This window comes from Eretmochelys imbricata, chromosome 9 (genome assembly GCF_965152235.1).
Source record: "Eretmochelys imbricata isolate rEreImb1 chromosome 9, rEreImb1.hap1, whole genome shotgun sequence".
In the NCBI taxonomy this organism is placed as follows: Eukaryota; Metazoa; Chordata; order Testudines; family Cheloniidae; genus Eretmochelys; species Eretmochelys imbricata.
This window is the reverse complement of record NC_135580.1, coordinates 100,033,753-100,051,213: the sequence shown is the minus strand read 5'-3', so window position 1 is coordinate 100,051,213 and position 17,461 is coordinate 100,033,753. Positions and strand designations below refer to the sequence as shown.

The 17,461-nt window shown below is 42.4% G+C and overlaps 1 protein-coding gene across 3 annotated transcripts in view; it reads left to right on the top strand.

The window, feature by feature from the left end:
- The first annotated feature begins 5,821 nt into the window (after positions 1-5,821).
- The window catches only part of WDR44 (WD repeat domain 44), a 61,440-nt gene continuing 49,800 nt past the window's right edge, over positions 5,822-17,461 (top strand). For 2 of the 3 annotated variants that reach the window (XM_077826020.1, XM_077826021.1), the window contains exon 1: positions 5,822-5,943. In XM_077826020.1, coding sequence (XP_077682146.1) covers positions 5,867-5,943 — 77 coding nt within the window. In that variant the 5' untranslated portion in view covers positions 5,822-5,866. The remainder of the gene's footprint in view (positions 5,944-17,461) is intronic. The other variant, XM_077826019.1, reaches the window with a different exon arrangement.

The window sequence follows — 17,461 nt, the reverse complement described above, 5'->3', positions numbered from 1 at the left end:
TTCCAGCTCAGGCTAGGATCTCAGTCTTGCGACTCAAACTTCCCCTGATGAAGCTTAAGTAGATCTGAGATGACAGGATCAGGATCCAAGAGTCTTTTATACAGTGTTTTAGCATCCACTTGACCATACAGTCCTGGGTAAACAACAGGCTTTTGATGTAACCTTCTGTTTCCTAAACATCACCAGTTATGTTACACAAATTAACATAGGGCAATTTATCCATTAGGCCGGCTATCACAAACTTCAAAGAGACATATAAACAATGACATTATTGCACCCAAAATTCATCTAAATGTTAATATTCCCTTCTGATCTCTAAACCAACAGCTATAGTGACAGACAGGAACTGTCTGTTTACATGGCTAACATTTATGAGTACACAATTAGTATCACTTCTAACTTCTAACAATATAGGTTTGCATTTCAAAGTTCTAGCCTATCTACTATAGAATGACCCTAATTACTATTTCTAACATGTCTCTACAGGTTGGCTCTGGGTTAGTTAGCCTGCAAGCTATTTAACCCTTTCTGGCCATGCGTTATACTTTGTATAAGATTTGTTGCAATTATATAACAGTGGTAGCAATAATGATTTGCCTGATGATATTTTAATTAGATAACATCACAACTACCAATAATGAATCTAATTCAGCTTGTTCCTGGACCTGCAATGTATTTTAACAGGAAAATCCTCCTTAATGTGGAGTCCCATTTAAGATCCCAATCCTGCAAAGACTCATGCCCATGTTTAGTTTGAGGTACTGAGAGTAATCCCACTGAAATCTATGGGAATATTCACAGTGTATCAAATTAAGTATGTGCACAAATCTTTGCAGGATTGAGGGCTAAGGTACTGTATGGAAAGCTGAAGGACTGTCATAATCTTAAAATGCACTACTTGCAGACTCTGAAGTAGAGAAGACTATCCACTCCTCAGGAATGAGGATCTGTCCAAATATCCAAAAGTTTAGAAGTCTAGCCTAAGTGACAAAGACCCACAATTCAGCTTCGAGCCCCTGGCCAGAAATATTTGCCATTTAATGAATTAATTATGAATGTATTGCAGTAGTACCTGGATTCCCATCCCCATTGTGTTAGGTGCTGGACACAGACATATAACAAGGTGGTCCAAAGAGTTTACAACCTAAGTATAAGACAACAAGAGAAAACAGGTGGACCTAACAGATAGATGCGGGGGAAGCACAAGGTAATGAGACAATTATGATCAGCATGTCATCTTGGCAAGTGCTGATAAATTATTCTGCTTTGGTTCAGTAACATGTACTTATAAAATTACTGTACAGATGCAAAATGAAAGGAATGTTTAATGTGTCAGAAAGCAGTTAGATCCCTACAGTGAACTGTTGTTGCCTTATTCATTGATTATTTGGTGGTGGATGGAAAATGTCCACATAAGATAAATCTCATAGGCAGGAATATATATATGTATATATATATAGATATATAATATAAAATGAGGAACCAAAGAATTTGTCTCTTGCTGGATTCAAATGTTCATTGCTAAAGCTGGTCACAAAAAAACAATTTTTCTCAACAGGAAAAATCCCTTTTAAAATTTTTTCAACTGAAAATTTTTGGATATTTTACAGGAAATTTTGCATTTTATTTCATCTTGAAGTGTCATTTCATTTTTGGCTTTTGGAAATGAAAACATTTTGGTTTTCTATGGTTTGTTTTTGGATTTCCCCCTGCTTCTCTTTTTATTACATTCCACTCTTTTTTCCACTGGAAACCAGGGAAAAACAGTAAGAAAATGTGGGAAATCCATTTCTGACACTTGAAAAACTAATAAAATATAAGTGTTTTCCCCACTTTCCCACACATTCTTACCATTTCCCCCCATTTCCAGTAGAAAAAGTAAAAAAGGAAGAGAAAGGGGGAATCCCCCAAAATAAAAATATTAAATCAGAACATTTACATTTCCAAAAAACAAAGGAAAACATTATTTTAGAATCATAGGACTGGAAGGGACCCCGATAGGTCATCTAGTCCAGTCCCCTGCACTCATGGCAGGACAAACTATTATCTTCTAAACCATCCCTGACAGGTGTTTGTCTAACCTCCTCTTAAAAATCTGCAACTTAAACCTCCCTGGCTGCAATTTAAGCCCATTGCTTCTTGTCCTATCCTCAGAGATTAAAGAGAACAATTTTTCTCCCTCATCCTTGAAACAACTTTTATGTACCTGAAAACTGTTATCATGTCCCCCCCTCTCAGTCTTCTCTTCTCCAGACTAAACAAACCCAATGTTTTCAATCTTCCTTCATAGGTCATAGGACATTTAATCATTTTTGTTGCTTTTCTCCGGACTTTCTCCAATTTGTCCACATCTTTCCTGAAATGTGGTGCCCAGAACTGGACACAATACTCCAGCTGAGGCCTTAACAGCCCAGCATAGAGCAGAAGAATTACTTCTTGCTTACAACACTCCTGCTCCATCACAGAATGATGTTTGCTTTTTTTTTTTTTTTTGCAACAGTGTTACAGCGGTGACTCATATTTAGCTTGTGATCAACTATGATTCCCTTCCAACATCTATTGTCCAATCCCAGCATCTGGCAGTCAGAGGTTTAGGGACATCCAGAGCATGGGGTTGCATCCCTGACCGTCTTGGCTAATAGCCATTGATGGACCTATCCTCCACTAATTTATCTAATTCTTTCTCGAACCAAGTTATACTTTTGTCCTTCACAACATCCTCTGGCAATGAGTTCCACAGGTTGACTGTGCATTGTGCAAAGTACTTCCCCCTTTTTTTTTTTATACATGCTGCCTTTAATTTCAATAAGTGACCCCTGGTTCTTGTGTTATGTGAAGAGATAAACCACGCTTCCCTATTCACAATTTTATTAGACCTCCACCATAGCCCCTCTTAGTCGTCTCTTTTCTAAACTGAACAGTGCCAGCCTTTTCAGTCTCTCTTCTTATGGAAACTGTTTCACACCCCTCATCGCTTTTGTTGCCCTTCTCTGCATCTTTTCCAATTCTAAAACATGTTTTTTTGAGATGGGATGACCAGAACTGTATGCAGTGTTGAAGGTATGGATGTACTGTGGAAATATAGTGGAATTATGATACTGTATTTTCTATCTATCCCTTTCCTAATGGTTTCTAACATTCTGTTAGCTTTTTTTTTATTGCTGCTGCATATTGAGCAGATGTTTTCAGAGAACTATCCATGATGACTCCAAGAGCTCTTTCTTGAATGGTACCAGCTCATTTAGACCCCATCATTTTGTATGGATAGTCGGGATTATGTTTTCCAATGTGCATTACTTTTTATCAACACTGAATTTCATCTGCCATTTTGTTGCCCAGCCACGGGTCTTGTGAGAGCCCTTTGTAACTCTTCACAGTCAGCTTTGGACTTAGCTGTCTTCAGTAATTTTGTATCATCTGCCAACTTTGCCACCTAACTGTTTATCCCTTTTTCCAGATCATTTACGAATATGTTGAATTGTACTGGTCCCAGTACAGACCCCTGGGGGACACCACTATTTACCTCTCTCCATTGTGAAAACTGGCCATTTATTCCTACCCTTTGTTTCCTATCTTTTATCTAGCTACTGATTCATGAGAGGACATTTCCTCTTATTCCATGACAGCTTAGTTTGCTTAAGAGCCTTTGGTGAGTGACTTTGTCAAAGGCTTTCTGAAAGTCCAAGCACACTATATCCACTGGATCATCCTTGTCCAGATTCTTGTTTATTCCCTCAAAGAATTCTAATAGATTGAAGAGGCATGATTTCTATTTACAAAACTTGTATTGACTCTCCCCCAACATATCATTTTCATCTATGTGTCTGATAATTCTGTTTTTTACTATAGTTTCAACCAATTTGCCTGGTACTGAAGTTAGGCTAACTGTCATGTAATTACCAGCATCACCTCTGGAGACTTTTTAAAAAAACAGCATTATATTAGTTGTGCTCGTCATCTGGTACAGAGGCTGATTTAAGCAGTGGTTACATACTATAGTTGACAGGTTTCAGAGTAGCAGCCGTGTTAGTCTGTATCCGTAAAAAGAAAAGGAGGACTTGTGGCACCTTAGAGACTAACCAATTTATTGGTGCATAAGTTTTCGTGAGCTACAGCTCAATTCATCGGATGCATCCGATGAAGTGAGCTGTAGCTCATGAAAGCTTATGCTCTAATAAATTTGTTCGTTTCTAAGGTGCCACAAATACTCCTTTTCTTTATACTATAGTTGTTAGTTCTGCAATTGCATATTTGAGCTGCTTCAGAACTCTTGGGTGAATATCATCTTATATGGTGCCTTATTACTATTTATCAATTTGTTCCTCAGCTTCTATCCCTCAATCATGTAACTCGGGATCACGGCTGCTCAGAGACAGAGTTTTGTGGATCTTCTCTCTGTAGTCACTGTCTTTCCTATAAAAGCTGTATAAACAAGCCACCAAAGCAACCCTCCCAAAAGCAAAGAAACAAGTAGCTGAGTCATTCAACAGCTCCATTTATTATGTGACACCCTTCAGTTCTCATTTCAACCGTTGCTACCTTCCTTTTTCACAACCCACCTAGCTCCACCCTTATGCTGCACAACCAACCACATGTATGGGTTATTGAGCCATATGCTTTAACAATCAATCTAGGGTGAGTGGGGATTTCCTACATCAACCTCAACATATTTCTGTACACGCTCTTGCATTAGCATTCACCAGTCAGGGAGGGATAGTATCCCATTTTACGTGGGAGCTGCAAGATGGTTTTCTATGAATGGATAATCTAGGCGGGTAACAATCGATCTGAATTTGGTAGTAATGTTTAAACAGAAATGACAGCACTGCAATCTGCACCTGAGGGTGGACTGGTGCATTAGCTCCATGCTGCTTGTTCAGGGTGGAAGTGGGGGGATGTGCAGGCCGTGGTTGGTGAAAGGGAGGCAGTGGGGAGCTGAGAAGGGGAATGGATGAGTGGCGCGCTGACTGACTTAACTGCTTATTTTCCTTTTTGGGGACGTTGTATTTAACTTGAGTCATGCGAATTTAGCTGAGGCAGGGCTGCAGCTAGTAGCTTGACAGGCCACTAATAACGGTGCAATCTCTAGCACCCTGTCAGCCCAGGAACAAAGTGAATGAAACCACTGCCCTTCTGAGGGTCTCATCATTCCTGATCACTCAGGGTGCAAGGTGGTTTAGGGAAAGGCCTCTCTCTCCCGTAGGTGTTTGTACAGCTCCGAGAACAGTGGAGCCCTGCCCCTCCCTGCCCAACAGAAATAAGCACCAGCCTCTGTAAGCACCCAGTGCTGTGCCAGAGCCCCTGAAGCCTCTTGCCGAGAAGCGCCGGCAGCCTCTCTCTCTGTGTTTGTACAGTGCCTAGCTCCGCGCCTAGGTGTTGGTACAGCGCCTAGCGCCGTTCTTAGGTGTTGATACAGCACCTAGCACAGCGCCTAGGTGTTGGTACAGCGCCTAGCACCGTTCCTACGTGTTGGTACAGCGCCTAGCACAGCGCCTAGGTGTTGGTACAGCGCCCGGCACCGCGGAGCCGTGCCCGAGCCGGGGTCGCTTGGTGCTAACCCCAGTGAGCTGCAGCCCCGGCCCTGACCACGGGCACAGCAAAGCCCCAGGCGGGATCCTGGCGAGCCTAGGAGAGCCCCGCGCCCCGCCCAGGCTCTGCGGGGAGCACGGCCCCGCCCCCGCTCGGGCTACGCCGCGGCGTCCCCCGCCATTGGCCGACTCGCAGCGGCCCCGCCCCCGCCGGCAGTGGGCGGAGCCTCCGCCGCGCCAGCGCCGCTCGCGAGACTTGCGCGGCTCCCGCTGTCGCCGCCGCCAGCCGCCGCTGCCGCCTCGCCTCGCCTCGCCTGCTGCCTGCCGGGGCCCGGCCCATGGCGTCCGACAGCGACACCGAGGAGTTCTACGATGCGCCCGAGGACGTGCACCCGGGCGGCGCCTCCCCCGCGCCGTGAGTGCCCGCCCCCCCGGGTTCCCCCCCCGGCGCCCCCCCGCCCCAGCGGGCTCCCCCCCCTCCGGAGTGCCGGGCCCCTGCTCCAGCGCCCCCCCCGCCCCAGCGGGCTCCCCCCCCCGGAGTGCCGGGCCCCTGCTCCAGCGCCCCCCCCCGCCCCAGCGGGCTCCCCCCCCCGGAGTGCCCGCCCCCCCGGGCTCCCCTCCCCCGGAGGCCCGGGCCCCTGCTCCAGCGCCCCCCCGCCCCAGCGGGCTCCCCCCCCCGGAGGGCCGGGCCCCTGCTCCAGCGCCCCCCCCCCAGCTCCCCCGCGCCGTGAGTCCCCCCCCCCTCCTCCTCCTCCCCCCTGCCGCCGGCAGTACGGCCCCCCCACCCCCCCGAGTCGGGCCCCATTTCCCCGGGCTTCTTCCCCTCAGCCCCGCCCTGCCCCCCCTGCCCCCCCTTCCCCTTCCCCCTGCTGCCCCGGCCCTTCAGCTCCCCATTTACCCCCCGCTCCCCCCCCGTGGGCCCTTCTGAAACGGGGGCGCCTGGGGCTCCCCCTGAACTCCCGGCCCGGTGCCCTCCCCCTCAGGCGGCGGGGGCTGGGGCGGGCCCCTCACCCGGGCGGCCCCGGGGGGCGCGTTGGGAGCGAGCGATGCGCTTCCCTTTGCACCGCCCCAGCCCGGGGGGGGCCGCCCCCTTCGCTCGGCGGGGGCCCTTCCGAGGGCTGGACGTGTCCCCTGGGGCAGTCACCTAGCTCCCCTGCGCCGCCGGCTGCCGGGGGGGGAGATGCCGAAGGGTTTAGCCAAGCTTTTTTGTGAGGGAGGAAACAGCCCTAAGTCTTCAGTCTGTTCGTCAGTGGGTGGGACACCTCTGGTTCTTGGGGGAGTAGGTGGTGATCACAGCTCGATGGCACTGGGATGTTAGATAAGGATCTGACTTTACAAACTTTTAAAAATGTATTTTCCTAACTGAGGCTGCTTCCAAACTCTTCTGTCAAAAGGTCCTTTGTTCCTTGAAGAACTAGTCGTGTTTGCTTTGGTGATTCAGATGTATGCAGTAGTAAAAACAAATGCAATAGAAATGGCTTCCTACAAAATAAAAAATGGGGTGAAATTAGCTATTTAAAAAAAAAAAAATCCCTGCAATGTTTGCGAGTCAACCCTTGCAGCATGGTGCCAGTACATGAGATCATGAAAATGGCACTGATTGGTTTGTATTCATTGTCCAAACTGAGAGAGAATCTGCATGTGAAAAGCAAATTAGATATTTATAAAGGTCATGGAAGAGTTAATAACCATGTAAGAATTAATAACATGAGTACTAGTTTTTAAAAGCAAAATTTTTAACTTCATAGTGTTCTATTTAAGGCTGCCTTATGAGCTGAGATGCAGAGCATGAAAACAGTTTCATGTTTATAAACACAGAGCTCATACCTAGGAAATAGAGTTCTTGAGGCAAGCTACAGGTTTTGTTGACCTGCTTCGATATCATGTTTTATGCTTTTGTTACTTTTCTTTTACGTTGAATTTGGAGTTTAAGAATGCCTGTACACGCAAACAAACCACGCAAGACTCTGCAATTTAGATGATGTCATCTTTCATTCTAGAATATTTGTGCTACGTCATTTAGTTACTTATTTCATAGGATATACTCTTGCAAATGCTAGTTCAGTGTCTATTGTCTTGAATTAGAGAGGGTACCATTATAAGTGTTACAATTCAAACCATTACTGTTCAGTAAAACCAGGTTGCCTACAGTTGTAACCTCTGCTTGTTTGTATCATGGGGTTCTTTTAAATTGCTACAGCTGCATACTGTTTGGAAAAACTCATAGGTCTCGTATGTTTGCTGTGTTTCAGAAACCGTTCTCTGCTACTGAAAACTTTAAGCATTTTTGTTCTACCAAAACCTATAAAGTTTTCATTTTTATCTTGAATATAAAAGCTCTTTAATTGGCTGCACTTGATTACACAATTGCTGTTGGGGAGAAAAATATCACACAGATGACAAATGGGAAATCAAAAAACTCTAACCCTATTCTTAGTATCCATTACATATTTTTTTACATGCATATTGAGAATCGTCTCTATAAAATCATGTTTGTGTGCCCTGGCCAAGTAATGCATTGCCTTATATAAGGACAGAAATATTTTTATTACATCCAGTAGAAGTTGGTGGTAGACATTACTTTTATATATAATCTAGGAACCACAGTGAACCATAGAAGTAAGGCAAAATCAATTATGTAGAAAATGAGGCTTTTTTATTAAGTTAGTTTTATGCTATATGAACTACAATGTGCATGCTGCTTCATACCGCGGATGTATACCCAATCTTTCTATAAACTGGTGTAGTGCTGTTCAGGCATTATAAAACATCTTATGGATTAAATAAAGTTTTATTTAAATGTAAAATCAGAAAATGACCATCTGGAAATTAAGTATATTATCTGCAGCAGGGGTAGTTGTGGCTTTAGCTAAGTAAGCTTTTATTACAGTTACCTGTCACAAACACCTTTCTTTTTAACTATATTTTAAATAGGTATTAGCTGGATCAATTCTGTTTTACACACAGTCTGAACCAAAAGCTGTGCGTCCTTTGACCTTGCAGTGGAAGACTTGTTGAAAGAGCAGTAAGATGTGGGATCAATTCCATTTTTAAAACTTTGAGTTAGGGTTTTAGTTTTAACAGTCTGTATATCAACAAGCAGCCAGGTTCCAGAGCAAAGCAGTTGATACTGAGTCCACTCTGTCTGCGCGCACGCACACACCCATGCACTTCTGTCAAAGCTAGTGCATTCTGCACTATCAGCTTTTTACATGCACTCTGTCCTGGGCTATCTGAATGTCATAAAGAAGTATATTAGGGTTACTAGAGGGGGTCAACAAGCATGTGGACAAAGGAGATCCAGTGGAAGTAGTGTATTAGATTTTCAGAAAGCCTTTGACAAGGTCCCTCACCAAAGGCTCTGAAGCAAAATAATCAGTCATGGGATAAGAGGGAAGGTTCTTTCATGGATTGGTAACTGGTTAAAAGATAGGAAACAAAAGGTAGGAATAAGTGGTCAATTTTCAGAATGGAGAGAGGTAAATAGTGGTGTCCCCCAGCGATCTGTACTGGGCCCAGTCCTATTTAACATATTCATAAATGATCTGGAAAAAGGGGTAAACAGGGAGGTGGCAAAATTTGCAGATGATACAAAACTACCAATATAGGTAAGTACCAGGCAGACTACGAAGAGCTACAAAAGGATCTCACAAAACTGGGTGACTGGGCAACAAAATGGCTGATGAAATTTAATGTTGGTAAATGCAAAGTAATGCACACTGGAAAACATAATTCTAACTATACATATACAATGGTGGGGTCTAAATTAGTTGTTGTTACTCAAAGAGCTCTTGGATAGTTCTCTGAAAACATCCACTCAGTGTGCAGTGGCAGCCAAAAAAGAGAACAAAATGTTGGGAATCATCAAGAAAGGGATAGATAATAAGATAGAAAATATCACATTGCCTCTATATAAATCCATAGTACGCCCACACCTTGAATACTACGTGTAGATGTGGTTGCCCCATCTCAAAAAAGATATATTGGAATTGGAAAAGGTTCAGAAAAGGGCAACAAAAATGATTAGGGGTATGGAATGGCTTCCGTATGAGGAGAAATTAATAAGGCTGGGACTTTTCAGCTTGGAAAAGAGGCAGCTAAGGGGGGATATGATAGAGGTCTATAACATCATGAGTGGTATAGAGAAAGTAAATAAGGAAGTGTTATTTACTCCTCATAATACAAGAACAAGGGGCCACCAAATGAAATTAATAGGTAGCAGGTTTAAAACACAAAAAAATATTTTTTCATGCAACGCACTGTCAACCTCTTGAATTCCTTACCAGAGGGTTTTGTGAAGGCCAATACTATGACTGGGTTCAAAAGGGAGCTAGATAGATTCATGGAAGATAGGTCCATCAATGGCTATTAGCCAGGGTGGGCAGGAATAGTGTCCCTAGCCTCTGTTTGCCGGAAGCTGAGATTGGGTGACAGGGCATGGATCACTTAATGATAACCTGTCTGTTCATTGCCTTTGGGGCACCTGCCATTGGCCACTGTCAGAGGACAGGATACTGGGCTTGATGGACCTTTGGCCTGACCCAATATGGCCGTTCTTATGCTCTTAGACCTGGTATGTGATTTTTCTAATGTCACTAACCATGGTCATGCCTAGGCTGGATGTATAATTTAGTGGCCACCTTCAGGAAGCCTCTATAGAATAACTGGGAGACCTAGAGAATTACTGGTCTTACCCCATTTTGCTAATTTAGTAACCAGTTGCTGTAGGATTTCCATGTAGAGCTGGTTGGAAAATTTTTGACAAAATGGGTTTTCATTGGAAAATGCTGATTTGTCAGAACTAAGGTTTTTTTACAGGGACCTGTCAGTTTTGGGAAGGTTTCTCTGGCCCAGATTGGATTCAAGAGAGACTGACCAATTTATAGTCAGTCCAGAATAGGCCATAGCCTGGTAGTTAGGGCACTCAAGTGGAATGTGGTAGATCCAGGTTCAAGTCCTTGTCTCCAATTTTTTTTGCAAAAATCTGTGAAAGATCTTGGATTCATCCCAATGCAGAAATATAAATTCTTGAAAAATTTTATGGGATGTAAAAACAGTTTCCCACCCAGCTCTAATTCCATCTCTATCATTAGGTATGGAACATGCAAAACAGTGAAATTAGGGAGAAATATGATTTCTCACAATTTCTATGATCTGTCATTAATGTTTGTAATTAATACTTGGGCTCAGGAGTGCAAAACAGGAACTAATTTACATCGTGGAATACTCCAAATACATGGTTTTTCTTTAGCAGCAGGAAACAAGAGGCATAGCCTAATAAATAGAACATGGGACTGAATTCTAATCCTCTTACTGATATGGTACCTCTGGCCTTGGACAAGTCACACAACCTTTATGCTTTGCTGCCTGAAAATCAGGGATTATACTGCCTGCCCAGATCACAGGAGTGTTGTGAAGACTGTTTTAAATAAGCTTTAAAGTGCTAAGTATTATTACTAACAAAACCAAGTATCATTTGTTAACCAGCTGTTTTTTCAAATAATATTCCCACTATATTTAGCAGTCAAAATGCCTGCCATTATGTTTGACCCTCTGTGGGCACAAATAATTTAGAATTAATTGCAACATCTTTTGAAATTGGGCCCACTCCATCTGGCTCACACAGCATTTTTTGTTGCTACCTATATGATTCGTGTGCTTCTGAGGTCGGATAAACATATTTTGTTTTAGGTAGTGTTCTGCTGTCCCTGTTGCTCTTGGAGATTTCTGTGCATGTGGGAGGAACAGTATTTGAGATGAGATCCACCAGAGAAATACTGAGAGCGTAAGAACTGATTGGAGGCTCTTCCCATTCAGGGTGTGTCTACACAGCAGCTGGGAGTTGTGGTTCCCAGTGCAGGTAGACATCTATGCACTAGCTCTGCTTGAGCTAGCACCTAATCGTAGCAGTTTGGCCACAGAAGAAGAGGTTAGCAGAACCATTCAGTACGAACATACAACACCCAGGTAGTTCCTCTGATGCTTTGTTGGAGTTCTCTGCTCAGCATAATGAGTCCTGTGACAGCTTCTGAAGACTGATGCTTCAGGCTATTTTTCTTGCTAATTTTTGCTAAAGAACTTTTTCATGACTTAGTTCATTTGATCCTTGGAAAGAACTTTAACACACTTACACACACAATATTCTGCAGTGCTTTACAGATCTAAATGTGTACATATATCCTTCAGCATGGTGTGTGTGGGTGTGTGTATTTAACAACTTTAATGTGTCATACCTGAATTTTTTTAAAATGTTGTTCCTAATACAACTTTCTGTGCTTATAAAGGTCAAACATAGCATAAAGTTGGGCCTGATGTGAACAAAAGTGGACAAGTAAATGGTCACTGCTGAGTCTGACTTAAACACAAATATGAATTTAACAACTTAACAAAATAGAGGTTTAATGGAATCAGACACATCACGTGTGTCTATACAAATGGCAATGTTTTAATGCCACTGACTTACCCACTGGGACAGCTATATTTAAATCCTCTTGTAAAACTGTGCAGAACTTTGTGATTTTATTGCCTTTCCAGTAGACCGTATCTCTTGTTTTTTAGCCTTCTTATCAAATAGGACATCAACATTAGATAAATTTACTCCATGTCATCAATAACATGTCATATCAAGTTGACATATTGACCTTTTTTTATATGACCTAATGTACTTAGTCAATTTATGAATGCTTTTATTTAAATCTTGCTTACATGACTAGATTTTTAAAAATTGTTTAAAAACCTGTGTAAGTGTAACGGGCCTATGTAAATGTTACATACAACGAGAGAGAGAGTGGCTGTATACTTTCATGTTCCAGTTTTTAATAGCATATCAGTAAGGGCAATATCCTCCTATCGGGGGAAATGACTTAACCTCCCACCCCAAAATAGTTAATTTAGACATTGTAAAACATTCATGAGCACCCATATCGTTGCTGGGACAGATCTTTTCACAGTTCCTTTGTATTCTGTTTCTGCCAAGAGTAGGAATACATTTGAAGAGGGTTGGAGTTGTCCTTGGGGAGCATGACTTGGTCTGATTAACTGCGTGTTCATTCATACACGTGCATTCAAACCCCAGGCTCAAAGTTAGGATGGTGTTCCAGTGCTTCTGTGGGGAGACCCATCAGTATATGCAGGATTTATTAACAAAAAAAGTTAGTGTTTATGGTTACAGGGATATGTTCTGAACATGAACCAGAGTCGTGCTGTCTTGCTGAGACAGCAGACAGAAGGTCAAACAGTAGCTCAGATACGTAGACTACACCACTTATATCAGTTGAATATTGACTCTCAAGTTTAATAGTGGTTTAAATGTCATCGCTAACAATTTCACTTCTGAACATGTCAGCAAAATAAGACTGACTTTAGAGGTGGGAAAAATGTATTAGGCCACCTACTTCTTTCCCTGAGGCCTGAATAAGATTTTCCCAATGTGTGTGTTCTCATGGCTTTTTCCAGACTAATTAGAAATGGCTCAAGCAATGTGGTTTCCATCATATAGCTAAGAAGACTGATCTTTAGAAGTTTTCCTGAGCCTAATTCTTTTTTTCTTAAATTAATACCATTATTCTTAGTTTGATCCCAGTGCTCAAGGTGAAAGGATGTAAAGAGGGGTAAAAGCTACCTGTGGAAGGGGTGTTATAAATTGGGCATTGGTTTTCAGTTTGACACCTGTGTGGACTGCACACCCCACTACACAGGTGACAGTTCTTGTTGCTGAGGGCTTCCAGTGTAATCTCTCTGCAAAAGTTTGGTTTGGTCAGATTGCCGTAATAGCCACAGGTTAGGTTTTTCACTGTTAAGGGTGTCCATGTGTAAGTGTCTAGCTAAAACTTGGAGCTGATGGAAGACATATGTGTCAATCAATAAACTTAACGTTTGATTGTTTCATATAACCAGCTCCTTCCCTCAGTTCGCTGGGCCTTGGGGAGCAGTGGCCTTATCACTGCTCCCCTACTTGAACTGCACTTTGACATTAATTTCTGTCATTACCAATGAAACTTAGTCTAGTGACAACCACTGGTGTTTGAAAACCCTTTAAGTTTTGATGGTGGTATGAAGAAAAAACACCCCAAGTCCTACTTGTGATTAAATTGTGTTGCTAAGCTAGAATTCTTTAGATCTAATAACTTAATAAAGATGAGTTCAAGCTATTTATTTTTCACTTGTGAGCTTGCTTGGTGTGTTAATTTTGTTTTTGAGCTCTAAATCTTAGTGTAATGGAAGGGCTATTGTATTGCCTAGAATGCCTCATGTAGCTTTTAAAAAAAATGGTCTGGACTAAGGTATAAGCAGAATAGCTTTGAGGAATAGCACAAAGTTGCTGTTTTATTGTTGAAAATATCGGATTAGTTATTTTTAGAGCTGTTTGTTTAAGCAGCTGTCAAGCTTCTTATTGCAGTACTATGTAGGAGTAGTTTGTATTTTGGAGAATGGAAAACTTGTTTTTCCACATCTGGCAGCACTGTTGGGAAGGCTGGGTTTAAACACCCCATGCTGCTGCTCTTATTGATAGGCCAACTTTTCTGCAGATGTCTTCACTTATGATTTGGGAGCAGCATCTAACATTCCACAAAAGCCAGTAATGGGGATGTATGACTCTGAAGCACAAAGCCAGCACTTCAGGGAAAGCAAAAATACAAGAGGAGGCTGAGTATGCAAGGCCATCATTACACTGTAAATTCTTCAAAATAGTGACTTGATTTGGTATTTTTATCTGTTGCGTAGTGATATTCATAGTAACAGCATACATGATTTTAACAGGAATCACAACTAGCAATAAGAAAAGGAGTACTCTTGGCACCTTAGAGACTAACAAATTTATTTGAGCATAAGCTTTCGTGAGCTACAGCTCACTTCATCGGATGCATTCTGTAGCTCACGAAAGCTTATGCTCAAATAAATTTGTTAGTCTCTAAGGTGCCAAGAGTCCTCCTTTTCTTTTTGCGAATACAGACTAACACGGCTGCTACTCTGAAACCTGACAATTAGCAAGGAGGATTTTGTATGAGTATGCCATTGTGCATAGTCAGTTGACTCTCACTTGTGGGCTGCGTACACTGGTGGCAGTGTTACTTGAAAACCTTACTATTCCCTCAAAAAATAATATTGTGACTCATGGCTTTAAAATCTTGTGGCTGTCATTTTGTTTAACACAACTTCAAGAAAAACCTTCTGATTGCAGCCAAATGTTAAGTGATTATCCTTAAAGAATTGTCTACTCCAGTATCACTAAGACCCTGTGTGCATAGGAATATCTTTCAAAAATTTCCCACCACTGATGATAGTGGTTCAGTTTTCTGTTAGCAATTTTGTGGAATGCAACTGCTGCTGTTTTAAGCACCATGTTGTCTTAACACTCAACTGGGGTCATCTCAGACCTCATTTCTTGCTCTGCATGCAGCCGTGAATATCTTAAACAATGTCCACTGTGATTTATGTGGCGGAGTACAGGAACCTAACAGTAGGGATAGACTGGGTTTGATAACTACAGACTCAGGAAACCCAACCAGTCTGGGAAATAATGAGTTAAAATGGATGTAACATTTCTAATTCTCTGAGAAATCTATTGAGATGAGTTTGAAAGTGCTGGTCAGTATATGAAGTAAAAAAACGAGGAGTACTTGTGGCAAGTTAGAGACTAACAAATTTATTTGGGCATAAGCTTTTGTGGGCTAAAACCCACTTCATCGGATGCATGCAGTGGAAAATACAGTAGGAAGATATACATACACAGAGAACATGAAAATGGGTGTTGCCATACCAACTGTAACGAGACCAATCAATTAAGGTGGGTAATAGTTTGTGATTCTATACACTCTTCTATGACAAACATCAGTTTTGCCTCCCAACACCGCTGTGGGATGCCTTATCTCCATTTTACAGACAAGGAGGCTGAAGCATAGAGTAAGTGGCCTGCCCAAAGTTGCTCCCACCTCTCCTGCTGTGTTCTGCACACTTTTCAGGCCTTGTCGCTCCCTTTGTCACCTCATCCCACTCTCGCCTTTGTGCTTCTTGACGTGCTGCTCCTTATGTCTGGAATGGCATCTGCAAGTGTATCAGAATTTGTAACTTGCCCACTATATAATTGCTCAATTTTTTTCTTTTAACCTTTGTCTTGTCTTTCCTTTCCCTTGCCCTTCCATTTGTCATCTTGTTGTGACCTAACTTCTATTGTAAGACTGAACTTTTCAAAGGAGACTTGGGCTTCCAACCCCCATTGCGAGTCAGTAGGAGTTGGATGCCTAAGGCCCCTCTGACAATCCGTCTCAACTCCCTGGGGAAGCATCATGCAAAACGATGGTGCTGTGTAAATGTTTAATATGGATAAAAATCCATACAAGTAATTGCATAGAATGCAATTTATCCTGGGGATTTAAGTGCTAAACTTGCCCTTCCGGATTGGGGACTTGAGTAACATTAAATATTCTAAACCAGATGTTTAGAGAGCTAAGGCATTCCCTCTAGCTGAGCCTATATGCTTCATTGCCAAAGTATATCTTCTTTCATTTTATTTGTAACTATGCTTCTGTGATGGGACATATGGAGAGAGTCAATCTCTCAGATAACTGGGTCCTGGACTGAGTCCTGGACCATGTCATTGCCTATGAGAACATCTGTTCAATGTGCAGCTAGGGTCAAAATGCCTAGATGATAGGCTGTATTAACAGAGAATAAAACTGAAAATATTGTAATGACCCTATATAAACAGATGAAATGCCCTTATCTGGACTACAGTTTTTAGGTTTGGTCACCCCCTTTGAAAAAGGGTATAGTGATAGAAGGGGTTCCAAGAATGGCAATGAAGAGTAATAGAGACATGAAGATTTTCAGGAGAGGAAAGTGATTCAGGCTCTTCAGTTCAGAGAAGCGGCAAGTGAGATGGTAGAGATAATGAATTGTATAGATAGGGTAATAAATGCCTATGAGGGACTTTATCTCATACCATGAGAAAAAGGCGTCACCCAATGAAATGAAACAGTAGCAGACTTAATACTGATAGGGGGATACTTCTTGTGATCTACACACAAGAAACTTGGAACTTCTTGTTACAGGAGATTGGGGTGGAGCATAGTAGGATTTTAAAAAGGGATTTGACTTCCATGGACTATAAAATATCCTCTGTTACATTAACTAGGTAGGGTAAATATTTGAGGGTTTCAGTGCTCGTGCTTTTAGGATGTAAGCCAACCAACTAGTTTTCTGGGGTTACTGTCTAACTATCCCAAGGCTATTCTATTATTGGAGTTTTAATCTTTGAAGCATCTCATACTTACCCTTATTAGAGACTAGGTAAAATGCTGATGTGACATGTATGGGAGTTCCTTTGTTCCTATACTTATTTTAACCAGTATCTAAAACTGCACTCAGTGAATAGGTAGCCAGTGCAGTGTACGGTGCATTAATTATATCCTTGTACTTGCTCGCCCCTCCTGAGACAAGCTTCTTTGTTCTCTATCAACTGATGTTTCCAAATGTTTTTCAAGGGTAGGCCGGTAGAGTGCGTAGGAATGATGTATCCTTGTGATTACAAAGGTGTAGACTACTGCAGTAAGATCTGCAGATAGAGGCTGCAATTATTCCTACCAGCCATAGTTCATAGGAAGGAGGAAAACATTACATGTCATTGGTGTCACATGGAAATCAAAGATCAGCAGTGGATGTGATGACTGGACTGGGATGACTGAGGTCAAACATATACCTCCTGTACAAGATGGTCTTGTGGCTTCAGTCCAGTCCTCTGTTTCCCTCTTCCTTTCAGCCTCATCTTCCTCTTACGTAGGCTTCCCATCTACTGTCCCATCACCAGCCGTTGGAGAGATTTGCTCCTAGCCATCACAGATTAGCTACATGCCATTGTAGGCACCTCTCGCCATACCATCACCTCCATAAACTTATCAAACTCAGTCTTGAAGCCAGTTAGGTTTTTTGCCCCC